Source organism: the organism of the source record quoted next, unplaced genomic scaffold, assembly GCF_019419815.1.
Source record: "Pyrus x bretschneideri cultivar Hongxiangsu unplaced genomic scaffold, Pyrus_bretschneideri_v1 Contig47, whole genome shotgun sequence".
Taxonomy (NCBI): Eukaryota; Viridiplantae; Streptophyta; class Magnoliopsida; order Rosales; family Rosaceae; genus Pyrus; species Pyrus x bretschneideri.
Window position 1 is genome coordinate 2,232,752 of NW_025999784.1, and position 27,202 is coordinate 2,259,953.

At 38.6% G+C, this 27,202-nt stretch overlaps 6 protein-coding genes, 1 long non-coding RNA gene and 1 other non-coding gene across 9 annotated transcripts; 5 read left to right on the plus strand and 3 right to left on the minus strand.

The window, feature by feature from the left end:
- The first annotated feature begins 291 nt into the window (after nucleotides 1–291).
- LOC103955226 (histone deacetylase HDT1) lies at nucleotides 292–4,499 on the plus strand. Its single transcript, XM_048567955.1, has 10 exons — nucleotides 292–328; nucleotides 2,105–2,172; nucleotides 2,281–2,486; nucleotides 2,614–2,627; nucleotides 2,718–2,771; nucleotides 2,870–2,982; nucleotides 3,419–3,526; nucleotides 3,654–3,741; nucleotides 3,979–4,114; nucleotides 4,210–4,499. The coding sequence occupies exons 1-10, from the start codon at nucleotides 292–294 to the stop codon at nucleotides 4,271–4,273; spliced, it is 888 nt and encodes a 295-aa protein (XP_048423912.1). The 3' UTR covers nucleotides 4,274–4,499.
- Nucleotides 4,500–6,362: 1,863 nt separating this feature from the next.
- On the minus strand, nucleotides 6,363–9,404 carry LOC103955167 (splicing factor U2af small subunit B). Its single transcript, XM_048568154.1, has 5 exons — nucleotides 9,150–9,404; nucleotides 8,950–9,036; nucleotides 8,774–8,855; nucleotides 7,270–7,396; nucleotides 6,363–7,180 (listed from the first exon to the last, which is right to left on the minus strand). The coding sequence occupies exons 1-5, from the start codon at nucleotides 9,387–9,389 to the stop codon at nucleotides 6,739–6,741; spliced, it is 978 nt and encodes a 325-aa protein (XP_048424111.1). The 5' UTR covers nucleotides 9,390–9,404; the 3' UTR covers nucleotides 6,363–6,738.
- A 142-nt stretch (nucleotides 9,405–9,546) lies between these two features.
- TRNAL-UAA lies at nucleotides 9,547–9,629 on the plus strand. The gene has a single exon. It is a non-coding gene; the product is annotated as a tRNA-Leu (tRNA).
- A 1,472-nt stretch (nucleotides 9,630–11,101) lies between these two features.
- LOC103955166 (enolase) lies at nucleotides 11,102–14,795 on the minus strand. The gene is made up of 15 exons (XM_009367041.2): nucleotides 14,633–14,795; nucleotides 14,238–14,301; nucleotides 14,041–14,105; nucleotides 13,883–13,930; nucleotides 13,681–13,767; nucleotides 13,500–13,580; nucleotides 13,151–13,333; nucleotides 12,817–12,891; nucleotides 12,643–12,705; nucleotides 12,472–12,549; nucleotides 12,152–12,346; nucleotides 11,973–12,023; nucleotides 11,733–11,873; nucleotides 11,583–11,639; nucleotides 11,102–11,464 (listed from the first exon to the last, which is right to left on the minus strand). The coding sequence occupies exons 1-15, from the start codon at nucleotides 14,696–14,698 to the stop codon at nucleotides 11,384–11,386; spliced, it is 1,335 nt and encodes a 444-aa protein (XP_009365316.2). The 5' UTR covers nucleotides 14,699–14,795; the 3' UTR covers nucleotides 11,102–11,383.
- Nucleotides 14,796–16,471: 1,676 nt separating this feature from the next.
- Nucleotides 16,472–17,440, plus strand: LOC125469930. Of its 2 annotated transcripts, none has more exons than XR_007252265.1 (2): nucleotides 16,472–16,803; nucleotides 16,886–17,440. It is a non-coding gene; the product is annotated as an uncharacterized LOC125469930 (long non-coding RNA). The 2 variants fall into 2 exon arrangements; XR_007252266.1 differs by having other exon boundaries at nucleotides 16,472–16,766.
- A 2,669-nt stretch (nucleotides 17,441–20,109) lies between these two features.
- Nucleotides 20,110–21,087, plus strand: LOC103955165 (peroxiredoxin-2E-2, chloroplastic). The gene has a single exon (XM_009367040.3). The coding sequence runs from the start codon at nucleotides 20,141–20,143 to the stop codon at nucleotides 20,840–20,842; it is 702 nt and encodes a 233-aa protein (XP_009365315.1). The 5' UTR covers nucleotides 20,110–20,140; the 3' UTR covers nucleotides 20,843–21,087.
- A 267-nt stretch (nucleotides 21,088–21,354) lies between these two features.
- Nucleotides 21,355–22,014, plus strand: LOC125469931. Its single transcript, XM_048568175.1, has 2 exons — nucleotides 21,355–21,488; nucleotides 21,567–22,014. The coding sequence occupies exons 1-2, from the start codon at nucleotides 21,425–21,427 to the stop codon at nucleotides 21,893–21,895; spliced, it is 393 nt and encodes a 130-aa protein (XP_048424132.1). The 5' UTR covers nucleotides 21,355–21,424; the 3' UTR covers nucleotides 21,896–22,014.
- On the minus strand, nucleotides 21,361–26,289 carry LOC103955163 (pentatricopeptide repeat-containing protein At5g12100, mitochondrial). Its single transcript, XM_048568174.1, is given in 4 exon segments — nucleotides 21,361–22,013; nucleotides 22,364–23,564; nucleotides 23,567–25,314; nucleotides 26,129–26,289. Coding segments are annotated over 2 exon segments (2,559 nt in total). The 5' UTR covers nucleotides 25,254–25,314; nucleotides 26,129–26,289; the 3' UTR covers nucleotides 21,361–22,013; nucleotides 22,364–22,692.
- Nucleotides 26,290–27,202: the final 913 nt, after the last annotated feature.

Genomic DNA, 27,202 nt, shown 5'->3' on the forward strand with positions numbered 1-27,202 from the left:
GACTCCATATAAAATGATCCGCCTCGTTCCTCAAGATTAAAATTGTAACCAAAAAAGAAACCGAGAATTCGAAATTGAAATTCTGCAGAGCCTTCTAGAAAACCTAGCACTAGCAAGCAGTGGAGTTTTGGGGTATTCCTCTCTCTCTCTCTCTCTCTCTCTCTCTCTCTCTGTGTGTAATTTTGAAAACCCCTCTCGCTTCCTGATCGTTTGATATGTTGGGGTTTTGTTTTCTCGTTGCTGATTTTGCATTTTTATTTCTAACATTTTCGCCGTTTGGTTGCCGAGAAAATGAGGGTTCTAGTCTGGTTAAGTTTTGATGCTGTCGGTATAAGCTCGTCGGAAGTTTATTTTTTTTAAATTATATTTATTCTAGTATTTTTCTGGCTCCATATTCTTCATTTAGAAATTAATTTACTGTGCTGGTTTGCTGAGAAAATAACTGAAAATATTAGGGCCTGATATCCTATTTGAAAAAAAATTTCAAAACATTTCTTAAGAATATTTCTTAAAAACAATTTTCTTTAAGAGTTAAAAAATTAATTGGTTTGCGGTTTAAAAATTTTGAATTTTAGTATTTAAATTAGACAAAGAGATCTAAAAAGAGGAGGGGAGAAAGAGGGGAGACTAGGAAAGAGATTAAGAGATGATTGAAGAAAAGACGAAGATGAGTGAGAGAGAATGGAAAGAACGAAGAGAGCAGATTGAAGGAGAGAGAAAGGATAATAAAAAAAGAGAAGAGAGAGATTTGGAATGGGAAGGAAAGAGAGAGAAAAGAAATGAGTGTGTTTAAGTTTAAAAACTCTAAAAACTCATTTTTAGTGTTTTTAGATAATAGATTATATTTTTGAGTTAGTCTTGAGTTCAAGTTTTGAAAATAGTTCTACCAAACAGGTTTTTAAGGCATAAAACTTGAAAATTGTTTTTTACTTTAAAAAGGTGGATTCAAGTAGGGTACCAAACAAATCCTTATTTGTTTGATTGTTGATTTGTTAGGGTTTTTCTGTACGAAACATTTTTGCTGCTTGATTGCCGAGAAAACTAGGGAAAATGGAAGGACTAGTATGGTTAAATTTCCATAGGGCTTAGTCTGGTTAAATTTTCATTGTGCTTGACTTAGGCTTGGTTTGGAACTGAGATAATTCTGAAAAAAACTGGTATAAAAAAAAACTGGGAGCTGTTTTTGTGTTTGATAAACATTCAGCTTCAGTTTTTTTTCACAGTTGTGGATGAAAAAAAGCCAAAAACAAGAAGCTGCAAAACCCAGCTTTGAAAAACCGGTTTTTTTTCACATCTGTTTTACATAAAAATTTACCAAACACTATAATACTGCTTTTTTTTTTCAAAAGCACTTTTATAAAAAGGTTTACCAAACACTCTGCCGCTTATTCTCACAGCACAGCAGCTTATTCTCACAGCACAGCAGAAGTAATTTTTTTTCAAAGCACAGAAATACCAAACCAACCCTTAGGGTTTTGAGCTTTTTTTTCTTTTTAAAATGTTTTGGTAAGTATTTTTCTGGCTTCATGTTGCTTATTTAGAACTTACTTCACTCTGTTTGTTTGCTGAGAAAATAAATGGAAAATATGTTTAGTCTTGTAAATGCACGTTCGTGTTAATTCTTTGTACATGTAGATGTTATGGTAACAAAATTATAATCATTGTATTTCGTTTTGAACCAATGTAATGTGCTTGTGGTGAATACAATTGTATGTGATATATGTTAAAGATGCTTTGTTATCTGTTTAGGAATCTCGTCTGTGTTTTTTCCATAATTGTTTTTGCATTGGATTGATGTGATTCAGGAATCTTGTTTACGTTTTTTCCCTTCCATATTTAATTTTAATATATTATAAATGGGGTATTGAAAAGTACACAAGCTTGCATTTAAATGATTTTGATTTTTTCTTATTTTGGAAACTAGGCATCTTTTTCGTGTTCAGCATGCTTGTCACTAAATGATACGGTTTTCACTGTTTGAAACAGAACTTTGATGTCTTGTATTCATTCTGAAACTTGCCACATCAGTTTCCGGCCCTTTTTTATTTTCTGTGCTTTCAAATTTGCAGTTATTAATTACTACTTATTGTGACTCAATGTCCAGGTGCTGAGGTAAAAAGTGGTCAGTCTCTTGTTGTTGAACCTGGTAAAAAGCTCCTGCACCTTTCACAGGTACTCAGCGAGCCGTAAAATTTTGTGACCATTAATTTTTCATTTTTCTGTTTCTTTTGCCTTTAATATATTGCGAAAATTGGTGTAAAAATTATTTTCGTAATGCAGGGTTGTCTTGATGACCTTAAGAAAGCGAAGGGAAGCGATCCTATTTCACTCTTTGCGAAAATTGGCAATCAGAAGCTTGCCCTTGGATTTCTTTCTGCTGATAAATACCCGCAGTTAATGTTTGATATTGTGTTTGATGAGAAATTTGAGCTATCCCATAACTGGAAAAATGGGAGCGTCCACTTCACTGGATACAAGTCTTTGGGATATCCTTTTTGTTAATGTCATTTCATGTTTAAATGGTGTGTCTTACATTGTACTCAATTCTTATATTATTTTCTTGATCGTTAAATTATTTGTCATCTCCTTGACTGTATTATGTTTCCTTTTCACTAATGAGGAGTCCGGTGAGTCACTGTTATGATATTTGGTTCTATCATAGTTCTAACTTCCAAGCGCATTTGATTCTTAAGCAGTTGATATGTTTTTTTGTCTAGATTCTGAAGAGGAGGATGCACCACCTATTAGGGCACCTACTCTGGTTGATAAGGGTAAAGATTTGCTAATTCATTTTTTTATAACTGGGATTTGAGTTTTATTTTTCTTTTCAATAACTTTATATTGTGATTTGGAATGAGTTGTCTTACAGGAAAGGCAAAGGTGAATGGTACTGAGGTAGCCAAGAAACCTAGTATATCTGAGCAAAAGGAAGCTAGTAGCGATGATGATGATGAATCTGACGATGAAGAGTTTGGTGATCAGGTATTCACATCTTTCAATTCTGTTTGAATTTCCTTTTCAGCAACTGAAATATTTTACCATATGTGAATGTCTAAGGTACCTTACCTACCATGGTTAACTGATAAAAGCACATCTGAATCAAACATTTCTTTGCCCGTCATCTCTGTAGTTTAGGTATATTTAATAGTGGTGTTCCATAACAAATCTGAACAGAAAGCGCTTTATTTAGGTGTTACTTTTAGAAATATAGATCCTGGGGTTTGGAAATAATTACTTAGTTGTGACTACTAGTAGTTTGACATTTAAAACATTTAAAACATTGAATTGGCATTCATGCCATAATATTCTGTTTACAGCACTCTGGAATGATCAACTTCTTGCATTTGAAACTGATTACTGAATTATTATTCGGAGACTAGAGTACTGAATATATCTTCCTGCCTGAGTTGTTTTACAGCCCTTGGCTAAGGGAGATAGTGGTGAAGATTTTGACGAAAGTGATGATGATTCTGATAGTGACGATGAAACTGATGACAGTGATGAGGATGAAGAGACTCCGAAGAAGGTGATAGTACTCCTATTATCAACGCCTTTAGTTTTTGATGTTGGAGAGTGCTGATATCCCTTCTGTGTTGTTATCATTATCAAATTATTATTGCTAAGTAAATGTATTTGTCTTATTTGTTGTCAAGGCTGATGTTGGCAAGAAGCGACCTGCTGAGTCTACTAAAACACCTGCTAATGACAAGAAGCCAAAGTTCGTTACTCCTGAAAAGACTGGTCAGTTCTTTGTCTTCCGATGCAATTTTTTTATGCTGTTACCGTTTTAAACATTTTGATGTTTGCTGTGGAAGACACATATTACAAAGTTTTTCATAAATTTAAACGTGTAAACATGGATTTGTGGTGGAATATGCTGACGACATTTGTATCATTTCAATTGAATATGTTATATATTACCGGTTAGCGACAATTCTGAAATGGAGATGTTTAATTGACTGTTAATTGTCCGTGCAGGTAGCAAGAAAGGCAGCGTCCACACCGCAACTCCTCACCCTTCAAAGCAGACTGGGAAAAAACCAGCTACTTCCGATCAGTCAAAGCAACAGGCTCCTAAACCAAGCGGTGCCTTCCATTGCCAACCCTGCAACAGGTAATTTTGTTTTATTTTTTGAAAAAGTTCCATTCTTGATAGTTTCTGTCTCTGCGTAAACGGAATTGTAATTTCTTGTGCTGGGCTTCACGCAGGTCGTTTAACTCCGATGGTGCGTTGCAAAGCCATACGAAGGCAAAGCACAGTGCTGCAAAGTGAAGGGCAGATTAGTCTCCAGCCTCCACCATCTTGATGTTTTGGGATTCATGAGAAGAAAGAAGTAGGTTTGGTAAGATAACGGAGATATTAGCGTATTATTCGTTACTAACTTAACTGGTTCTGTTTGAACCGGCGTGGATGACAAACTTTTGCAGTTGATCTGGGAGGCATCTTGCTACAACTATTTTGAATTCTATGGTTTTCGAATTTGAGACGTTGTGAGGAACTGTTGCGCATTTTACGTAGCTGCTTGTCACTTTCGTTTCTTACCAAGAAATGGTTTTTTCGTTAGGAAGCTGTTAGGGGCCTTGGCCCATAAGCGGCTTTGCTTTTGTTAGCGCAAGTCCTCAGCTTGCTGTTATTGACGGTCCCCGGGGGTGTCGAGCTCCTCCCCGGGAAGTCAAACTTCCATTGCGGATTCACGTGTGTATGAGAAAGGACGGTTATAAATTGTCTAATTGTTGAAATGGCAGTTAATTGAAAGTTAGGAACAGTTTCAATGAAGAAGGCTACAGAAAGCAAATAGCCAAATACAAAGAAAATCGAAAAAAAGTACTCTATATGTTAAACCGTTATTCGACCGGTTTGGGATTAAATTTCCACTCAAAATGTAAACCTGGACTAAAATGCAATATGTTTGGTTTGGTTCGGTTTGATTCGGCTTATTCAGAAATCATGTTAAACCGAACTAGGTTTTTGACTTAAAATAAAATAAATTTCGAACTGCATAGAAAAATTGTTAGTTATTAATTTTTTCACTTGAAATTTTGTTGTTGGTTATCACCCCTTTACTATTATGTATCATCACATGTATTGATATCAACCTTTAACGTGATTAGATTGTTAGGATGTTAAATTTTAAGTTGATGGAATGTTGAATGTCTGTTAGAATGCTAAATAATTACAATGGCAAATGATCGCTTTTATGGAAAGCACTTCTACTCTTAAGCACTCTTACAAAAAGATATACTTACTGTACTATTTTTGAAAAGTGAGTGACACTTGGTACATTGTTTCTGAATGTAAGTGTCACTGTTAGCTTTTTCCTTCACATGTTGCTTTCGTTGTTTACCATACACTTAACTGTTTTTTCTTACAACTGCTTATTCTCACTTTTTTTTCAAAACACAGTAATACCAAACCAACACTTAATTTCGTGATACATTGTTAGAATTGTAATGGAATGTTTAGTGGATATTTTTTGCACATTTGTGTGCAATAAGGAAGATTCCGAGACTTGGAAGCCGTGGCGCACGCCTGCTGTACCAAAGGGAGTTTCTTGTTTTAGCAAGATCAAAATTGGGGGAGAGGATCCTCGCCGGACTCAAACCCACAGGATCCTCCAGATCTTCTTCTTTGAAGGCCAAGTCGGCGCCATCGGCCTTCCCGGAGTCAGCGTCGTGCTTCCTCGGAGTTGGCTGGTCTAATTTAAGCCCACAAATTGTATTATTTCTCTCTCTCTCTCTCTCTCTCTCTCTCTCTCTTCCATTGTTAAACATCTGAGAACACCAATCGAAAAAGAAAATAAAACATGGGAAGCTTGAGAAGAAGCTTGATCACGAAGCCAACTCCGGGGAAGCACGACGCCGACTCCGGGAAGGCCGACGACGCCTTCAAAGAAGGATCTAGAGGATCCGGTGGGTTTGGGTCCGGAGAGGATCCTTTCCCCAAAATTGGGAACGCCAGTCCGTACTGCCCTACACGGTCGAACACCAGTCGAACCTACAAGCGTCCGAGCTTCAAAGGATTGATGAAATCTCGAGTTTTAGGATCCGAACTTTTAACGATCGGAGTTTCATTCTCTCGGTCACAGGTTTCCAGTATCCAATCCGAAAATTCGAGTTTCCATCTTAAAATGTCGAGAATTGGAGAAAGGTTTACTCGGTACGGTTCATTAGCTAATTCGCTCCCGCCGGTGAAAAAGCTACGCAGTTTCGACAAAATTTTTACCGCGTACCGTTAAGCAAGGAGCCACATTCGCAATGACTTGGCTGGTGCTGGTAATCCTGTTTTCACAGGAACCCAGGAGTTGCTCCGGAAAACAAACTATCAGCACGCCTACCACCTACGAAAATATGAAGACAGGAACTTACGGAAATAATAGTATATTAGCACCACCCGAATTAGCAAAAGCAGCAACAAAAGATCACGCTAACGATTCTAACAACATAGGTGAAGAACTTAATAAGACATCTCAGAGAATATCTCAATTCCAGTAAACATTCATGTCTCTTACTTCCCGTACACTAGCATGTTTCCTATGATAAAAACTCACCATTGCAAGCGGCAGACTCCTAAACCAGGATCGAGAAATTACCTTACTGCCTGCAAAACGCTTCACACCGAATACTGGACATAGTTCTTGGACAACAGCCAACTTGTATACAAGTAACACGGTAAGCTGCTTGAGATAACTGAGTCTTGATCTTGGAAGCAAGTAGCTCGACTTTGTATCTATCATGCTACTACTTGTGTTGGTGCTGCTGAGGGTCGTTGAAGTATTGATCATTGTTCTCTGCAGAACCATCCCATTGATCATCATGATTGTTGCTGTTATTATTGTCATCATACTTATTTCCAGAATCCACCTGTTCCCTCTCCTTGTTCCATTGTTCGATCTTAGCCCTTCTTTCAGCACTACTTTCTCTGGCTGGAGGACTCCTCCTTCGCCCAGAGCCCACAGGGCTTCTACTTCTTCCTCTACGCCCAGGACTACGGCTTCTAGGCCTCCTGCTTTTATCATTGAAACGATGATCCCTCTCATCTTCTCCTCTTCTACCAAAACCACGACCTCCATGTGGGCGCTCCTGATAACCACCACGTTGATGCCTTTGAGGACTGCGGCTTCTGCTTCGACTGCGACTATGCCTTCGCTTGTTTCTCCCAAATAACCGCCTCCTCAACTCCCTAAAAATTGACAAAATTATGTGCTATAAACAAACAAGTCTTAATGAAAATCATGCAGTTTGCAAAACATGAGAAAAGCACCATCTCACCTGCTAATTTTCTTCAAGTGCATGAAGTTGCAGTAGCCACCTCGATTGCATACATTTTCTTCATACTGCCTACAGGTAGCTTCACGAAAATCCGTCACCGGGGAAAAGTCGACAATGATGGGACGCCCTAGAATGTTTAACATTCATCATATTACCAAAACGTTAGCAATTGCATGATAGCAGTAACCCTACTACTACCAATAGTACTATCATTGTAAAGAAAGAACAATAAAAAGATCAGGAATAATAGGAGTGGCCACCACCCCACACACCCGACCGACAAAAAATATTGAAACTCTCCTGATTCCAATATGTACAATTAAAAGTAACTCAAATTGACCGGAACCCTACCGATATAATTTTGAGGATAAAGCTTCATTACATTAACTTGCAAGTGGTTGTAATGATTAACAGTGTCACAAGTTACTGAGGAATTAAATATGTGTGCTCTCGTTTAATGGTCCAACAACTATAAGACAACCATGCGGTCATTTCTACGGATCAAGTTTTATAGTTGATGTATGAATCATCTACAAACCATTACGTAATAACAACATTCTTAACCTTTATTTCTTCTTTTTTAAAGTAAATTTTGTAATCTACTAATGGGTAAACCTTATGGCCAATGGACACTCCCCCTTTCGGCCTAGATATAAAGATGAATAAAGTATGTTTGAACCAGAAAAATAAACATAGAACTAGACACGGGTGCACATATAAGAACCAATCCGTCTCTGTAATAGATAAGCATCAATTCAAGATCAGTCCAATTAAAGGAAAAACAAGAGTACAGCCAAAATACACATATCGGTGGATAACTATGAATTACCTGAACAAAATGTAGTTCATCAAATCATAATCTAAGATGAGTAAAAGACGGACCAAAGTACAATGCTTGTAGCTCAGAAAACCTAATTCGGCCGTTCCAACCCACTTGGGCTAAATTGGACATGGTCTGAAACTTTGAATCTCAATACCTAAAGACCTGAAACCAGATTTATTAATTAATCGTATTTACGTAACTGTCATAGTTTACGATAATGCCAAGCCAGGAAATAATTATGCAACACCATTACAAATTGAAATTTGAGTAACTCACTCAAATGATTGCAAATCTATAAAATAAGTAGTCTTCTAACAACATACAAATAGAAATTTCTTATGTGAGATTGTGTGACTGCACAATTTACTTTCACCCGAAATCCAACAGTCTCAAGGCCAGCCCTGATAGACAGCATGTTTAAAATTGAAACAATCAAAAATTCGAAATAAACCCGGTCCGCTTTTATAGCTCGACTCTAAGTTGGAAGTTCAGATATAACGTGCAAACTATAAACACTGAACTGCAATGTAGCACTACATCTACCGATCATGAATCAATCAAAAGACAGGAAAGTGACTTCGGCGGAACATATTACAGCGGCAGATAAAGCCACTATACCATCACGACTATCGATCATGATATCCGTAACATATCAAGATAAGATAAAGGAGGGGAACTAACCTGCATAGAACCTCCCAGTGAGATTCTGAAGCGCAGCTTGAGCATGGTCTTCCTCCCTGAACTGAACGTACACATTACCAACCTACTCCCATAAACACATGAACACAACCAATCAGTCCAACACCAAAGATCAAAAATTCAAAAACAAAGAGACACAGAAACCCTAGATATTATACCATGTGATCAGCCAAATTGTCACAGATATTCAAGCTCTCGATCTGTCCGTACTTGCTCAGCTCCTCAAACAGATCCTCATAAAAATCCTGCATTCGAAACGAAAATCCAATTCCGATTCAAACCAAAACATATGTATAGATATTTTTTTTTTTTTTGGGGGGGGGGGGGGGGAAGAGAGAGAGAGAGAGAAATGAGTGACCTCGAAGTTGTCCTGGATCTTGCGGGGGTCGATGGCTTGGCCCTTGGGGTCGACGCCGGGGTTGGTGAGCATATCGGGGTGCTGGTACATGTTGGAGAGGAGGAGGGTGGGGCTGATGCTGGGCTTGGTGTGGAGGCGGGAGCAGCGGTCGCCATGCCGGCAAGCTCCGATCTTGAAGTAGAACGGGCAGTTGACGCGGTCCTTCTCGGTGCCGAAGATGGATGCTAAGTGCTCCGCCATGGCTGTGACCTCCCAATTGTGATTGTTTGATGCCTTTGACCTTGTTTTAGGGTTTTTAAGTTTTATGAAACGCGCAGCGGCAGCAATAACACCGCTATTGAATAATTGCCCCGTTCAAACTAATAAAGATAATATTTTGGTGAACGATTAACGTGGAGCAGGTTTGCCCGAGAGGTTAAGGGGGCAGACTTAAGATCTGCTGTACATAAGTACGCGTGGGTTCGAACCCCACAGCCTGCATTATTTTTTGTTTTATTTATTTTTTTTATTTTTTTTGAAATACCCAAATTTTGGTCTCGTCTTTATACGTTTTTGATGTGTTACTTGGTAGGATTGCTTCTTAACCAACAGGATCATCTTCGGATCCTTTTGGTGAGGATCCGTTTTTATTTAAAATTAAACACAAACAATACCTGACAAGTCTTTATACGTTTTTGATGTGTTACTTGGTAGGATTGCTTCTTAACCAACAGGATCCTCTTCGGATCCTTTTGGTGAGGATCCGTTTTTATTTAAAATTAAACACAAACAATACCTGACAAAAGATGATATGGCTAGGATCCGAATTCATTTCATAAGGGTAACTCTCGTGCTCCATGTTTTTTTTTTTTTTTAAATACCCAAATTTAGGTCTCGTCTTTATACGTTTTTGATGTGTTACTTGGTAGGACTGCTTCTTAACCAACAGGATCCTCTTCGGATCCTTTTGGTGAGGATCCGTTTTTATTTAAAATTAAACACAAACAATACTTGACAAAAGATGGTATGGCTAGGATCCGGATTCATTTCATAAGGGTAACTCTCGTGCTCCATGTTAATTTTTTTTTTTTTTAAAATACCCAAATTTAGGTCTCGTCTTTATACGTTTTTTATGTGTTACTTGGTAGGACTGCTTCTTAACCAACAGGATCCTCTTCGAATCCTTTTGGTGAGGATCCGTTTTTATTTAAAATTAAACACAAACAATACCTGACAAAAGATGATATGGCTAGGATCCGAATTCATTTCATAAGGGTAACTCTCGTGCTCCATGTTATTTTTTTTTTTTAAATACCCAAATTTAGGTCTCGTCTTTATACGTTTTTGATGTGTTACTTGGTAGGACTGCTTCTTAACCAACAGGATCCTCTTCGGATCCTTTTGGTGAGAATCCGTTTTTATTTAAAATTAAACACAAACAATACCTTACAAAAGATGATATGACTAGGATCCGGATTCATTTCTTAAGGGTAACTCTCGTGCTCCATGGGACTCTGTAAGACCAAGTAAGACCAACATACAAAAGAATCTCTGCGAGCGGTACCTTACTCGATGTCTATGACGTTTTTTCTCTATACACTGATATTCGACATTAAGGGGAGAGTGGCACTTGTGATAAGCCACACCATAGGTTAGTCATAGTACTTCAATGACTTGTCATTAATGTGAGTCGAACGTAAGACCTTTCATTTACAAAAGGAGACAATAATTATGATGTTTCTTATCAATCTCAGACCAAATCAAACTTGAAAAACATTGAAGCGTTCTTATCAATCACAATCCAAAACGAACTTTTGAAGCATATTGAACATGAACACGTTTCTCCGGATCAAAAGAAATCGAATGAAACGTTCCTTTTTCACTAAGATTGATAAAAACAATACCCAAAAGGGAGTAGAAGTAACTTTGACGTATCACTCGAAAATAGGAAACGATAATTGCACAGCGAACACTGAAGCAGAAGACGAAAACTTGTTCTTAAACACAGCACATTCACAAAACGATTACCAAAAATTAAGTAGCAGCAAACACTAGAAAAAAAACAACTCAAAACAGAGTACATAGTCGATCATGCTTACTCGAAAATTTCCAGTAGACCACTGTTTTCAAGCTCTCAGAACAAAACTTATCTGAAAATTATTGGAAAAGGGGTTTCAAGTTCCACATAACTATTCCCTATGTTGTGAAACTCCGATTTCTCACATCCCGCAAAAGCTTTGGAAGCACTTCATAATCTAATAGGGCTCAACAGGCACGCGGAACTTGGCTCCGGCATACACTGCCTCTGAACCGAGCTCCTCCTCAATTCGCAAGAGCTGCATATACAAAACAAGATATTTTCGGAAGCTAAATTAAAGAAGAATTGGACGAAGCAATGACCAAAGAAATTTAACAAAATCATACGAACACAAAGAAACTAGTGCTGGTACGAACCTGGTTGTACTTGGCAAGACGCTCCGACCTACAGGGAGCTCCTGTCTTGATTTGTCCCTGAGAAAATTTAAAAAAAAAAATCATGAGAAATCAAATGAGGGTGTTTGGAGAAAACTGAGGGATGACATAGATTTCAGATCAAATAATTACCGTGGCCAAACCCACGGAGAGATCAGCAATGAAGGTATCCTCGGTTTCTCCACTGCGGTGGCTGGCCATCACACCCCATCCAGCTTTCTTGGACATTCTAACAGCCTCAATGCTCTCAGTTACGGATCCAATTTGATTCACCTGTATTCCAAACAAGATTAAAAAGGGTTAAAATTTTCATGATGGTAAAAATACACAAGCTCTAGTATGATCGATTAAGGAGTGAGATCCCTGTCGTACCTTGAGAAGAAGAGCATTGCAAGATTTCTCCTTGATTGCCTTCTCAACCCTCTGAAAATATAAACAGGAAAAGTAGAGATGTCAATGAAGTTAGGACATCAGAAAGATACATTAAATTGATTCCCCTTTTCTCTCGGGGGAAAGAGACAAGGTAAACATCGCTTAAGAAATCAACCGACCTTGGGGTTGGTGACCAACAGATCATCTCCCACAATTTGTACTTTTTTTCCAACTTCAGCTGTCATTTTGGCATAGTGTTCCCAGTCATCTTGGTCAAATGGATCTTCAATTGAAACAATAGGGTACTCACTTGCAAATGACTTGTAGAGGTCCTTTAGAGCATTTCCTGAGATCTTTTGGGAACCATCATTTTTCTGTACAGACAGAAAAGAAGATAGAAAATTAAGTTAACAATTAATTAAGAATAAACATTTTTCGAGGTTGGATAAACAAAAAGCAGCAACACAGATTCAATGGAGGGGATTGTAAAAAGGCGAACCTCTTCCTTGAAGTTCAGATCATAGGTTTTATCTGATCCATAAAACTCAGATGCAGCAACATCCATTCCAATGACAACCTGAAGAAAACAAAATGAAATTCCGTTCATAACTGTTGCAGAGTCAAAAAAATTTCTTTGTAGTAGAACTTCGGTGATTAGAAATAAACTTACTTTGCCGGTGTATCCAGCCTTCTCAATGGCTGTCTTGAGCAATTCAAGACCTTCCTTGTTCTCCTGAATTCATGTAAAAATAATGATGATTTCAGTACACAAATGTGCAAGAAATAAAAAGGAACGAGTAAAAACTTCAATTGAATGATTAGGTTTCTTAAAACTATGGTTAACCTGGATGTTAGGAGCAAATCCACCTTCATCACCAACATTGGTTGCATCCTGACCGTACTTCTTTTTAATCACAGACTATAGAGAACACAAGACAGTGGTCAGTGAGAAATTAAGAAGCATAATTGAATCATGCAAGCATGCTCAACATATCAAGGGCGCGGATCCTGAAAATATTGGGGCAAAGTAACGGCGTGATTTAGCAGACAATTCAGGGAAGAGAAAAATTAAAATTCCCTCATCGCAATGACCCTATGATGATCTCATGAATATAGAATAAGAACAATACATTCCCAAAATACTCTAAACCCCTTCCCTCAAGGAAAGGGTAACCCACCTTAAGGTTGTGATATACTTCCACGCCCATCTTCATGGCTTCCTTGAATGAGGAAGCTCCAACAGGAAGAATCATGAACTCCTGCATTGCAAGCTTGTTTCCTGCATGCGATCCACCGTTGATGACATTGAAAGCAGGAACAGGCAAAACTAAGTTCTTGTTGCCAGCAAGATTGGCGATATGCTGCAATTTCAGAGATGGCAATATTAAAATCAGACATGTAATGAAAAAGATACAGATAAAAACGGAAAAAGCAATTCATCCAGTCCTTTAACACCTAACACTGAACAATAAATAGAAAAGAAGCGCAAAAGATATAATCTGATTCTGATCTACACGAAGCTATTACCTTGTACAGAGGAATTTTCTTGACGCTAGCGCCAGCCTTGGCGACTGCAAGAGACACGGCCAAAATGGCATTTGCACCAAGCTGAAAAACAAAAGTATATCCAAGTTAGTTTGACTGACAATTCCTACAACCAAAGATTTGCACATATAGGCCAAACGTAACAAGCACAAATATGTTATACCTTTTGTTTGCACCAACCCCACTCGTTAACAGTTCCATCGAGCTGTTGAACCATGAAGTTGTCAATAGCAGTCTGTTCACTTGGGTCCTATATAATGCAACAAGAAATCCAAGTAAAACGTTAGAACAGAAAATTTCAAGTAAAAACAATAAATCGATTAAAACGAAACATATTATGCAATAGCACGCGAAATTCAACCAACCTTGCCGATCAAAGCAGGGCCGATGATTGAGTTGACATTGTTCACAGCCTGCACACAACATAAAGGTTAGTAAACCAATCACAAATACATCAATACAATCTTCAATCTGGGTGGTATGCAAAAGCAAATTAACGGCAAAGCGATTGCCGATTGCTCACCTTCGATACACCCTTTCCGAGGTAGTCTTTACCTCCATCGCGCAACTCAAGGGCCTCGTAAACTCCTGCAAGTCAATGAAAGTCGATAAACCAGATGCATGCAAGCCAACAAACAAGAATTGCACCATACAAGTTCGAAAAATCGTAGCGTTTCGAAGAACACAAAAAACATACAGATGGATGAGAGAAATATATACCAGTGGATGCACCACTTGGAACAGCGGCTCTGGCCAAAGTGCCATCGGACAGTATGATATCGACCTGCAATGAACACACATCAATTTTTTTACTTTCCATCGCACAATTATCGATCTATTACAAAAATTAAATTCAACAAAATTACGGACTAAAAATTTGAAATTAAAAAAAAATTAAATTCGGAAAAATAAAGAACAAATGATGTTTTCTGTAATCAAACACCAATCAATCTACAGAATACTGGTAAATCTGCATGTCCTAATTAAGAACGAAACGCATCGTTTTAATCGAGTCGAATGGCAAAAGATAATTGCGATCAGTGATCGAACAAGTAGATCGGGGACCTAGAAACTATCGACGAGAGAGCAAGAGAGACAGAGAGAGAGATGCGAACCTCGACGGTGGGATTGCCACGGCTGTCGAAGATCTGCCTAGCCTTAATGCTCTGGATCGTCGCCATGGATGGATGCAGAGAGAGAGAGAAGTGAGAGAGTATGCGTCGAGAAAGTGAGATGAGAGAGAGTTGGTAAGAGCCTTGGTCGGGAGGCTGAGGAGACAGGCATATATGTAGAGCAATACAGCCGTCCGATTTAATCTTTTAGGTTTAGCTGACCGATTAAGCAACTTTTTAATTGGGGTTAGAAAATAAAAACATAAAAAGCGAGAAAATTAAATAAATATATAAATAAAAGAAAAAGGAAAAATGGGTAGGTCGTTTCTGACGTTCTAGTTGCACGTGGTATGGTACGTATGATTTTTACCTTTTATAAGTTAAAAATCACATTTTATTTTTTTTATGGTATAAAAAAAATTATAGTCATGAAATTTAATTCTCAGTTTCCTTTTTCTTGTAAATAAGGAGTTTTATTTGTTGTGCAATGCAAGACTTTTAATTATTAGGTAAGAATATAAATGTCGTCATTATTATTACTCTACTCACTTTATATATCATACATTATAAATGCAGATCATAATTTAAATTTTTAATGATTTGATACAATTGTTTACAATAAAAACTGGGACAACTAGTGGCAAATCACGATTATCCATCTTTTCCGCGGGCCGGAAAGACTCACAGAGACATTTCAGCCTCCTTTGGCCACAAGTCTAGAACGGATTTCGAACTCAAGACTTCCAGTTTTTAATTTGAAGGAAGCCTTGTAATCCACCAATTACCACTGAACCACCAACTCGTGATTGAATTAGCACTCGATTGATTATAAACATTTCCCGTACTTAGTAATTTTCAATTTGAAGAATCGTTTTATTCCTATAGATAGATGTCGTCTCGGCTTTTAACTGAGATCTTTTTAATATTATACTACATGAATCTTTCATGACTTATATTATATATCAATTGAGGACGTAAGTTTTTTTTTTCTTTTTTTTTTTCAAACATATATTTTTGGGCAAGCATGCATTTCTGTAATTAAGCAAGCTTTCGATGCGGATCTGCCAAGGCATATTCTCTCCTGCGGCATGTTACGGGTTGACAAAACTGTAACATCTCTGCACTTCAAACTCTTTTCAGTTTCTGCATCCCTCATCGAGTGATATGGACAGAGATCGTCTTCGAATTTGTGTCCTGAATCTAAAGCTTGGACAACTCAAATTGAATTTGACGATCTTTATTAATTCATTTGTTTGTCCACTTTACAAAAATTAAAGACTTCAATGTCTCTTTCATACAAACCAAGGGCCTGAATTCCCAAGCGTTTAAGCGCTAAACACTTCTAGAGGCGATTCAAATTCAAAACATATATATTGACCATAAATCTTTCTATGTGTTCGGAACGCCAGTCCATGCACCACGCTTCATAATATAAATAAGAAAAAATATATGTACAGTATTCGTTATGATACGTGATGTATGAACTTGTTTCCGAATATAATAAGTTAATTCCATCCAATAGAGTCCATTTCTAAGCTACTGGCCTTATTTATTTCAATTAATTAATAATATTGTATAATTCATCTTTGATTTGACTCCAGAAGTCTGAAGTGGTTGGTTCTCTCTAAATATTAGTGGTTTTACTCTTTCTTTTTTTAATGTATATTTCCATTCAAAAATTGGTGGCTGAATGCGCATGGGATTGCATGCTTGTATTTTGTTAAGACTTTTGTGGCATAAACTACGAACTTGAAAACTATGGACTGATAGTTACTTGGTAGATAAATTTTGTAATGAGAACCTTTGGCTCGTAGGAAAACAGAAGACTATGGATCATGAGTACACATATATATAGCAAGTAACTCTGTTTCACCCGGAAAACAGAAGACTATGGATCATGAGTACACATATATAAAGCTTTTCAAACCTTTGGCTCGTAGGAAAACAGAAGACTATGGATCCGGGTGAAAAGCTCGCGCAGGCGGTGTTGAGTGCCCACTCAGTTATTACGTCGATCAGTTTATGCGCATCAAGTTACTATCTAGTCGAATGAGAGGTTATCAGAGGCACTATTCAGTCACTTTTTTGGCCTCCATGGATCAACTAACAGAGGCGGAGCTATGAAAGGACTAGGATGGTCTAAGTCCATCTTAACATTACTTTCACGCATAAAAGTTTAGTGTTATGCTTATGATTTTCAAGATTTTCGTAGGCTCAGAGCCTCAACCTGACTTTTACTTTAATTCATTTTGTCAGATTTGATTTGAGGTTGGTGGCTCCTATGGAGTTTAGGGAATTTGTTACTTGTGAGTTTTGAGCAGGACTTTGGTTTGGGGATCAGTGAAGGGAGAGAGGAAGAAAGTCAAAGAGGCTTAGAGTTTAGGCTTAAGGAAGATGATGATTAAGATGACACCAAACTATACTTAAATGACGTTGGTCAGTTGCTCATTATATGACAGAGTAATTTTTGTAAGATTCGAGGAGGGTTTGGAATTGAGACATTTGGACCCCTCATAGGCTCAAATTATGGCTTTGCCACTAAACTAACCACTTTGAACTTTGAGGGATTCGCCATTGGCTTGAGTACTATCACCCAAGAATACGAAGCCAAAAATCATCATACTATTTAGGGTTTGTTTGAGATTGTCTATGTTTGAAGCATTTCTACTCATAAGCACTTATGTTAGAAGTGCTTTAATTAGAAACACATTGAAATTTCTATTGAGGGTCTAAGTGAAATAAAGTTCTACTTAATGAAGTGTATAACATGTAATTCTCTTGAACGTGATTATATGATTCAAAAACACTTTTAACTTTTAATGTTGATCGTGAGATAGTGCTTGTAATAATTTCACAAGCAATCTCAAACATGACTCTAAGGTAACATATTTGAATGATTAGAACCTCGAAATTGTTGTTTAGTGTTACATCATGTTGCTAGAAAGGGTCATACTTGAAGAGTTTTTTTTTTTTTTCCTCGAATGATATTATAATTGAATCTAGAGCAGGGGAGAGGGGTACAAACTTGAGTGTAGACGTAGTGGGAAAATTAAAATACTCTAACCAACTTGACCATGTGTATTTAATATTTAAGAAGTTCTAAATTTTGGATTCTCTGTTAATGTAAAAAAAAAAAGTGAGGTTAGTTTGGGATCTTATTAACACAGATCGATCATTGATTTGTTGGCCTACTATTATCTTGTGAGTTATGACTTGGACTCGAACGTTGTTTGAAGTACATCCAAGTTTCGTCTATAGACACCTGCTAATTTTATCTTATACAGCTATACTCATATACAAATTACCATAAAAGGGCTTAGTGATTTATTCATGAAAATAATTATTTTCTTTGCACACCTATAGGGTTTTAAAACAAGTAGCATGGTAACAAAGTGACTGAGGAACTCAGCAATTGTTGCATTTTACTTTACCTTGCTAATCTAAACTTCACAATGATGTCACCCTCTTCATAATTAATACAAGAAAAATAAGCGTCCAAAGAAAATGAAAAATAGGTATCCAAAAAAATTCATAAAAAGCAAAAGAGGAGTATTATTAAAAGTTTGGTAAATTATTTAAATGTGTGACAGTAATTTAAGTGTAAAAAAATAAAACATAAGTGTACACAAAACACGTAGATTAACTTTAAGTCATTCCACAAGCGGTTATTTATTATAGTGATAAAATTGTGTTAAATTTTTGCATAATAGTGTAAATTCGAACTCTAACGATGATTAATTTAATAAAAATTTATCGGTTGACATAAAAAAATAAAAAACTTTAAGTCGTTTCACTTGTAGCCCGTGGGCTTGACAAAGACATGCAACAATGCTTTCGCTTTTTTGTTCAGTAGATTGGCAACTTTTGCAGTATATCACAAGGTGTCAAGGAAAACACGTGCTGACGTAAACCTACCACGTGTGGCCTAACTTCAACTGTAGCATGACAGTACTTAAACACTACTACTACACGTGTACACCATCACTTCTTTTGGTTTGAAAGGAGAACGTAACTTTGAATGGGTTCGGATCATTTTGCGAGAATTTTAGGAATTTTTTAATTATTTTTATTTATCGTATATTGTATGATTAGAAATTATTAAAAATTATTATATTTAAAATTGAATATAAATAGTACTTAACGAAAATTAATCGTACAATATACGATAAACGAACGTAATTAAAGAATTTCTAAAATCCCTATAAAGAGATCCTAAGAGGATCCTCATTCCATAAGTTTGGACTTCCATATGGCCCTTCAAACCTGCGAGAGTGAGCCACTTGTAACACAACTATAGGCTGCTTGATAAGTATTTTCAGTTTTTTATTTTTAAAATATAAAATAAAAATTACTCTATTGAGGTTTCAATATTTAACATGAAAATTTAAAGTAAAATACCAAACAAGTTTTTCAGAAAAATAAAAAACTGTATAATGAATTGGAAACTAAAAACTATAATGAAATGGTTATCAAGAGCCAAAAACTACATAAGCCACACTTTGTCCTAAAAACATGTTCATTTTCAATAAATATCGTGTCAAAAAATGATCATTTGGATGCATCAAGGTTTAAGTTCTGCTGTCAACGATCATTGTTAGAACGCGATCTTCAAATTTTTACGTAAAATTATACCAATGACACTTGACAGTTAGGACGCCACAATTTATGCACTTACATTTGTATTTGGATATTTTCAAATTATGTGTCATTTTTTACAAAGAAAACAAGAACATTAATGCATTTGAATTATATTTTCTATTTTTCATCATAATTCTTAGCTAAAAGCATTAAAGGTTTTGCTTTTGTGTAAAAAAACTGACATATCATTCTTCAAATGAAAAGATCTAAATACAAAAGGTTCATGCAAATATTCCTAGCATTCCCCTAATACGTAATAGGACGATAATCAATCGAATTGAAATGAATTGTACTAAGGAGAACTAAAGTGCAAATTTTCACTATGAGTTTTTTTATATACTTTTAATACAACGATATTCTATTGATGAATTGTGAATTGTGTTTGTGGAGAGGACACATCCGAGTGAATATATCCAAGAACATGTCCTATATCTAGCAGGATCCTCGTCGGATCCTTTTTGTGAGAATCCTGAGAATCATCCAATCATATATGTTTATTGTAAATCGTACGGTCAGAAATTATTGTAAATTTTTTTATTTAAAATTGAATATAAACAGTACTTGACAAAAATTGACGATACGATGTACAATAAACGAATGTGATTGGAGGATTCCGGAATCCTCTTTCGTCCTATACGCGTTGATGTTTCTTATTGGGGCAGAGTTGGAGGTATATGAAAAACTCAGATGCCCACACAACAGAAGCTCCAATAAATCCCATCCATCCGACCCTTTTCACAGCCACCTCTCGGCCACCTCTCCTTATTCCCTCTGCCCAAAGCCCTAAAACCCAACAAACCCAAAGCTTACGCCTCTCTCTCTCTCTCTCTCTCTCTGACTCACTCTCTGACTCTAAAACTCAAACCACCAAACATGGCTGCCACCCTCACAATCTCAAGGCTCCTCACAGCCCCCAAATCCCTCGCTTTCTCCACCACCAGCGCCGCCGCGGCGCCCAAAACATCTCTCTTCTCATCCAAATCCTTCTCCTCCAAAATCTCCTATATCCCCCTGCACTTCAAGCACTCCCCCCGCCCAAAACCCCTCCTCCGCTTCTCCACCACCGCCTCCAAACCCATATCCGCCACCATCGCCGTCGGCGACAAGCTCCCCGAAGCCACCCTCTCCTATCTCGACGCCGCCGACGACGTCCAGACCGTGACTGTCTCCGACCTCACCAAATCCAAGAAGGCCGTCCTCTTCGCCGTCCCCGGCGCCTTCACCCCGACCTGCTCCCAGAAGCACGTCCCGGGATTCGTGGAGAAGTCGGGGGAGCTCAAGGCGAAGGGCATCGAGACCATCGCCTGCATTGCGGTCAACGACGTCTTCGTGCTCAAGGCGTGGAAGGAGAATCTCAACATCGGCGACGAGGTGCTGCTGCTGTCCGATGGGAACGGCGATTTCACGAGGGCGATCGGGGCGGAGCTCGATTTGAGCGATAAGCCGGTGGGGCTGGGCGTCAGGTCCAGAAGGTACTCGCTTTTGGCGGAGGACGGAGTTGTTAAGGTCTTGAATTTGGAGGAAGGCGGTGCCTTTACTTCCAGTGGAGCTGAGGACATTCTCAAAGTCCTCTGAATTTGCTTCTATCGGCGGCGGTGACGGCGGTGGTTAGCTATGTGAGGTTTTTCCTTCTTGGGTTTTGTTTTTAATTTATGAGTATAATACTGTGTTGCGGCCTTTGCGGGCTTGTAGATTAGTTGGTTAAGAGTAGCTTTGCAACCGAGGTCCTGAGTTCGATTTTCCGCTCCTTCAATTTCGCTTGTATAAAAATGAACTAAGAGATCTGGTCTCTGTTTAATAAATTCAGTTGGGTTTTCTGATTTGATGAATGTAGAAAGTTCTGGTTTTTGAATTTTCGTGATGAATTGTTTGTGTTTTGGCGTGGTAAAATTTGGTTTGATGGCCTGTTTGGAATTGCTTTTCCATAAAGAACTTATGCTAGAAGCGCTTCTGCGAGTCAAAAACACTTCCAAGTTTTTCTACGAAATGCAGTCAGAAGCGCTTTTGCTATGCAGAAGCAATGACAAACATGGCAGAAACGAAAGCAAACCATAAAAAAAATACCAACCAATTGTAGCTAGATGATTTTCAGCTAATGTTCAAATCAAGATTCTACCTTTCTTTGCAATTGAAGTTAGGATATTGTATGTTTTCGGAATGCTTATCGGAAAGTACACTTTGTTCCTTGCTTACATGGAAGAAGAAGAGGAGGATAAACAAGGTACGCAGCAACCATAATTCACCGTACGTACATAGAGTCCTCGAAACTTATGTCTTCAACGTATGTCTCCGTCTTCAGCCCGAGGTATCGATTTCCTTCCCGTCTTCAGCCCCAGAATCATCCTCATTAATGTTTCTCCGCATCTGAAGATGAGCATAGCTTTTTCCGAGAGCAGAAAAGTTGAAGAGAAAGGAAGGTTCATTGCCGGGTTACTGGTTCAGAATTACTTCTATACGGGTATCTATCTTGGCCAATTCTTGTGCCGTGGACTTCAAGAGCACCAAACATCTGATCCTTACACCTTTGCAACGGAAAACACATCGTCATTGGAGCTGCGAACATCCATTCCGCTGACCACCATTTCTGAGAAGACAATCCCGGGCTCTCGCAACCTCACCTCCTTTTGAAGAAAACCGTGCTCGAACATTTCCCTTCACCCCAAATATGCACCGGTGGAATCCTACAGATATCTTCTCTGGTCCTTGGAGGTTATGACCAGCAATCCAGCGCCCCTGCGAGAACGTACTGCAGGAACTGATACACAAGATTAACATGAAACAAACCTTCAAGTACGTCATCATTTGTACTAAAACTTTACCTATTAACCTATTAATTTTCACAATACACGAATCCATTTGACAAGTAACTTCACCGTGCTGAACTGCGTGCATAATCGACGATGGAAAACCAGCCGTAAGTTAGTGTGTGTGTGTGTGATGTTAGATGCATCAACGTTCTACAACATACATTCCATTTTCCAGCAAAAAGAACAGCTTTGAAACAGCTTTGAAGATTGTTACTTTTCACGCTAATCCAAAGGCTTATTCACATTGAAGACGAATAGGATAAACAAGATATACAGCACTAAAACTCACCATAAAGTTATAAAGATACCATACATTTTTTGGGGTTTTTTATGGAGATGATATGGGATGCTCGAAGCTTATTTCCACTGATAACTCTCTACCAAGTCCTCGAAACAACGAAAAGCTCCTTGCTCGCTTCCTCCAGCCAAAGTTTGCCGGATTACTTCTGAAATTATCTGACCAAGTGCTTTTTGGAGTTAACTGTGCTCCCCTTCAAGGATATGCCAGGCTGCCAGCAGAGGCGTACGCTAAGAATACTTGGTTACTGGTTGTGCAATATTCTTATATCCTGGCCAATTCTTGTGCTGAGAACTTCAAGAATGGCAAACATCTGTTCCCTATACATTGGCAACAGAAAACACATCCTCATTAGAACTGCAGTCATTCAATCCTTTGACGCTCATTTCTGAGCAGACAATCTCGGCCTCTCGCAACCTCCCCTCCTTTTGAAGGCCAGATGTAAGTTCATGGCACGTCGAGGCGTTTAGAAGAAAACCATTCTTAAACAGTTCCCTATACCAAAAATATGCACCACTGAAGTCCTTCAGTTCGCAGTGTCCCTTAACAAGTAAGTTATACGTATCAGCTTTAGGAGCCAGTCCTTGAGCCTTCATATCATTTACTAAGTCCTTTACCTCTGAAATTTTTCCTTGCTTGAAGTGCCCCAGAATCAAGCTATTATATGTCATCCTGTCAACATAAATCTTCTGGTTTACCATCTCAGAGTGCAAAGCAAGTGCCTTTTGAATGTCTCCGTGCTCTGCGTAACCGTGAATGAGTGCATTATATACAATCCGATCAGGAACCAAGCCCATCTGTAGCATTTCACTATACAGATTCTCTGCCAATGCCATATCTTCCCTGCTACATCCACTAATTAGAGGATGATATGTATACAAAGTAGGTTTCATGCCCAGACTCTTGATCGTTTCATATAATTCCAGACATTTCTGGGTGTTTCCTGCATCAGAATAACCTGAAATTAGGGAGTTGTATGTAATCACATCCGGGCTATAACAGCTACTTGTAATTTGAGAGACATAATCTTCAGCTTCCATCACCCGTCCTTTCTTGCAGAGTCCATGAATGAGTGCATTGTAGGTTACAAGTGTTGGACTTATCCCAGTTTTCGCCATCTCATCGAAGAATCTGAAAGCATCTTTCAGGTTCCCCACTGTACAGCTACCACCAATGAGCATATTATATATTGTGCATTTGGCAAAACCCCTCTGCTGACCATGTCCCTCAGTACTATCTCAGCTTCAAGAAGCCTCCCGTCTTTGCATAAACCATTTACAAGAGAACCATAGCTCACAATATTTGGCTTAATCCCCTTATTTTCCATCACTTCAAGAATCTGGAAACACTTATCAAATACGCACATCTGCCCGTAGCCATTAATAAGGATGTTATACGTCTCCAAATTTGGAATAACTCCCTTCTTTGCCATCTTCTTCACCCATTCCTCAGCCATATCCATATCCTTTGTCTCACAGAACTTGTCAATCAAAGAATTGAAGGTGATGCAATTCGGCTTCAACCCGCGAACTTCCATTTGTTCAATTGCAAAGATGGCTTTGTCTATCTCACCTCTTCGACAATAACCATTGACGATAGTATTATATACCACTACATCTGGAGTAAAACCAGTTTCCATTAGTTTCTTCAAAACGTCCTCTGCCTTCTCAATGTTTCCTTCCTTGCACAAGCCATTCAAAAAAATGCTACAAGTATAACTATTAATCCTCACACCTTTCCTGTTTGCTTCTTCAAATAAAGCCAGTGACCCCTCACCATCCCCACACCTGAAATGCCCATCAAAGAGTATACTATAAGTAAAACCATCAGGCACAAAGCCGTGAGCTTCCATCTCTTCCAAAATCCTTTTTGCGTCCTCCATTCTCTTCACCCGACAAAGTCCACTAAGCATTGTATTATATGTGACCATATTAGCTTCCACATTCTCATCCTTCATCCGCTCTCTCAATTCAAAGGCCTTCTCCAACTCACCAGCCTTACAATACCCATCAATCATCGTATTGTACGTAACCAAATTTGGGGCCACCTTTCCCTCAACCATCTCATCAAACACCTTCTGTGCGTCTCTCATTTTCTTCTCTTTACACAACCCACTGAGCAAAACATTATACACAAACACACCTGGACTCATCCGCTTTATCTTCATTGAATTCACTAGCTGACCTGCCCTTTCCAGGTCCCCTAACTTTACAGAAGCTTGTATTGCCTTCCCATACGTGAACTTATCAGGTCGAATGCCCTGACCCGACTCGAAAATCTCCGAAAACACTTCAAGGGTCTTGCCAAACTGTTTTGAAGTCACCAAACATTCAAGCATCACATTGAGAGAAGCTAAGCAAGGGCGCGTATCACTTTTCCTCATCAAACTGTACAATTCTACTGCTTCATTCGGCATCTTAGACTCTGAACAAGCTGCTAAAAGCATGTCACAGAATGTGGGTTTCATGGAGGGTGCAGAGAGAGAAAACAAGGTGTAGAGCTCAGTCGGGGAAGAGAAGGGTGAATCGGGGAGAATGAGAAACTTGATGAGCCTCCGTGCAGTTTCAGAGCGACCCTGCTGGAGGAGGACTCGGAGCTTTCGGACTTGCTCATGGCGTTGTTGCTCTTGGAGGTTGGTGGGGTTGTGGTTCTCTGTTGGGTCTTCAATCTGTCGTTTATGGGTTTGGTTGGCAAATGAGTCAGTGCAGAGATTGAAGGAGAGAGGGACTGAGATTGGATTTTGGGGTTTGTTGAGGGCATTCAATATGGATTTCCGATGAAGGTAGACATGCCTTGCCATTTTCAACTTTCGGAGTCTGTATTCTATCATGAACCCAGGGTTTAAAACTGCAGAGGGCTGAACGTCAAATCCAAATTTCATTAGCAGAAAGATTTTGTCAAACTTTCAAAAGAGTCCCCATTGTTTCTATGGCATTCCCCACCTGTTGATGACAACCAAAAAAAAGAACAAATATAGGAAAAAATTAGCACAACAACTTGTCATCGTAACTAAACGTCTGGCTAGCTCATCTTGCTAGCTCAAATTACTACTTTGGGAAATTAGAACAAATCCAACACAGTGTTAAACTACAGCATATCGTTAAAACAATTTGATCTCCTATAGATGCAAATGATATCTCAAAATATTACAAATAGATGTATGGTTAAAACTAGGACAAATACATGTATAAGCATGTGACAGTTATAATCCGTGTTATCTAACATTTTGCGATCCATCCCTTACAAACTTGGCATCAATCCCTTAGGACGTCGAAATCCCTCGACCACACATAGCCTATAGCCTACAACTATTGGTAATGAGGGGATAGAATCCAAATATACAAATCAGAAAGTCACGAATGAGAGCTACACACACCTAAATTTGACTCATCCAACACGCATTCTCGAGAAAAAGAACATACTTGGAAATTTCTTAACTTAAAACTCAATAGTCGTTCCTTCAAACCTCATAAATCCTAAACACCCACACTCACAAATTCAGTCAATCTCAATATAATTCATATTTAACTTTGTCAATTCTCCAACGCGGGATTGCGAGACAACTAAAACCCAACAAGCTTACCGTGACTGAAAGAGTGGCAGGCTTGAAGCAACTCGAGAGAGGAATGCTACTGAATTCAGTGATTCAGGTTCAAAACAATTAAAATCCCTAATTTCCCCAATTCTACAATCGCTAAACCCTAAAATTCAAGAACGAAAGACTAAAAAAAAAAAAAAAAAAAGAAACACACTTACATGAGGGAGTGAGCGCAGTCCAGTGTAGCCACCGCCTGGAGGTGGAGGAGAGGTGCAGACACAGCGGAGTGCAGAGGAGGAGGAGTTGGGACTTCGTTTGACCTTCAAATCCCTAAATCCCTAATTTTTTGATTGACCCTTCAAATTCCCTAAATCCCTAATTTTGTTTATTTATTAATTCTATCGTAAAAACCCTTCTAAAACCCTGATTAATCTTTTCTGAATAGCCCATGTGTAAAGTAGGTCGGACTCTTTCATGGGCTTTTTCATTGGCCCACTAATCGTTGTATGAGTTTCTTTTGAATTCACAAATCAAGTAAATTTGACCAAAGTCTTTTGAGTTAACGTGGTTACAGTTTTCGTCAAAATTAATCACGTAACACATACGTAAGTGCTTAATTTTAACAAAAATTCTTATAGATTTAAAGTAAAAAAATCAGTCAGTTTGTTCTTAAAAACCAGTCACAGACGATCAATACATATATGTCACTAAACCCTTTGGTTAAACCAAGCAGCATCAACAAAAAAAATGTGACATCCCACATCGCCCATGGGAGTGATCCTTATATGTATATTCTCATCCCTACCTAGCACGAGGCATTTTGGGAGCTCACTGGCTTCGGGTTCCGTAGGAACTCCGAAGTTAAGCGAGAAGGGGGCTAGAGCAATCCCATGATGGGTGACTCACTGGGAAGTTGCTCGTGAGTTCCCAAAAACAAAATCGTGAGGGAATGGTAAGCGCAAAGCGGACAATATCGTGCTACGGTAGTGAAGCGGGCTCGGGAAGTAAGCTGCCCCGGGCTGAGATGTGACATATGGTATCAAAGCCGAACCCTGGTCATGTGTGTGCCGATGAGGACGTCGGGCCCCTAAGGGGGGTGGATTGTGACATCCCACATCGCCCAGGGGAGTGATCCTTATATGTATATTCTCATCCCTACCTAGCACGAGGCCTTTTGGAAGCTCACTGGCTTCGGGTTCTATGGGAACTCCGAAGTTAAGCGAGTAGCGCACGAGAGCACTCCCAGGATGGGTGACCCATTAAGAAGTTCTCGTGTGAGTTCCTAGAAACAG

Excerpts from the sequence above, each read along its gene's own strand:
- LOC103955226 (XM_048567955.1), top strand. The coding sequence starts at position 292 with ATGAGGGTTCTAGTCTGGTTAAGTTTTGATGCTGTCG. Across the intron at positions 2,173-2,280 it reads AGCTCCTGCACCTTTCACAG|GGTTGTCTTGATGACCTTAA; the intron begins GTACTCAGCGAG and ends TTCGTAATGCAG. Across the intron at positions 4,115-4,209 it reads CATTGCCAACCCTGCAACAG|GTCGTTTAACTCCGATGGTG; the intron begins GTAATTTTGTTT and ends GGCTTCACGCAG.
- LOC103955167 (XM_048568154.1), bottom strand. The coding sequence starts at position 9,389 with ATGGCGGAGCACTTAGCATCCATCTTCGGCACCGAGAAGGACCGCGTC. Across the intron at positions 9,037-9,149 it reads AGATCCAGGACAACTTCGAG|GATTTTTATGAGGATCTGTT; the intron begins GTCACTCATTTC and ends TTTCGAATGCAG. Across the intron at positions 7,397-8,773 it reads CACTGGGAGGTTCTATGCAG|GGCGTCCCATCATTGTCGAC; the intron begins GTTAGTTCCCCT and ends TAAACATTCTAG.
- LOC103955166 (XM_009367041.2), bottom strand. The coding sequence starts at position 14,698 with ATGGCGACGATCCAGAGCATTAAGGCTAGGCAGATCTTCGACAGCCGT. Across the intron at positions 12,550-12,642 it reads AGGCTGGATACACCGGCAAA|GTTGTCATTGGAATGGATGT; the intron begins GTAAGTTTATTT and ends TGTTTTCTTCAG. Across the intron at positions 11,640-11,732 it reads TCTCCGTGGGTTTGGCCACG|GGACAAATCAAGACAGGAGC; the intron begins GTAATTATTTGA and ends AAATTTTCTCAG.
- LOC103955165 (XM_009367040.3), top strand. The coding sequence starts at position 20,141 with ATGGCTGCCACCCTCACAATCTCAAGGCTCCTCACAGCCCCCAAATCC.
- LOC125469931 (XM_048568175.1), top strand. The coding sequence starts at position 21,425 with ATGCTTATCGGAAAGTACACTTTGTTCCTTGCTTACATGGAAGAAGAA. Across the intron at positions 21,489-21,566 it reads AGAAGAGGAGGATAAACAAG|CCCGAGGTATCGATTTCCTT; the intron begins GTACGCAGCAAC and ends CTCCGTCTTCAG.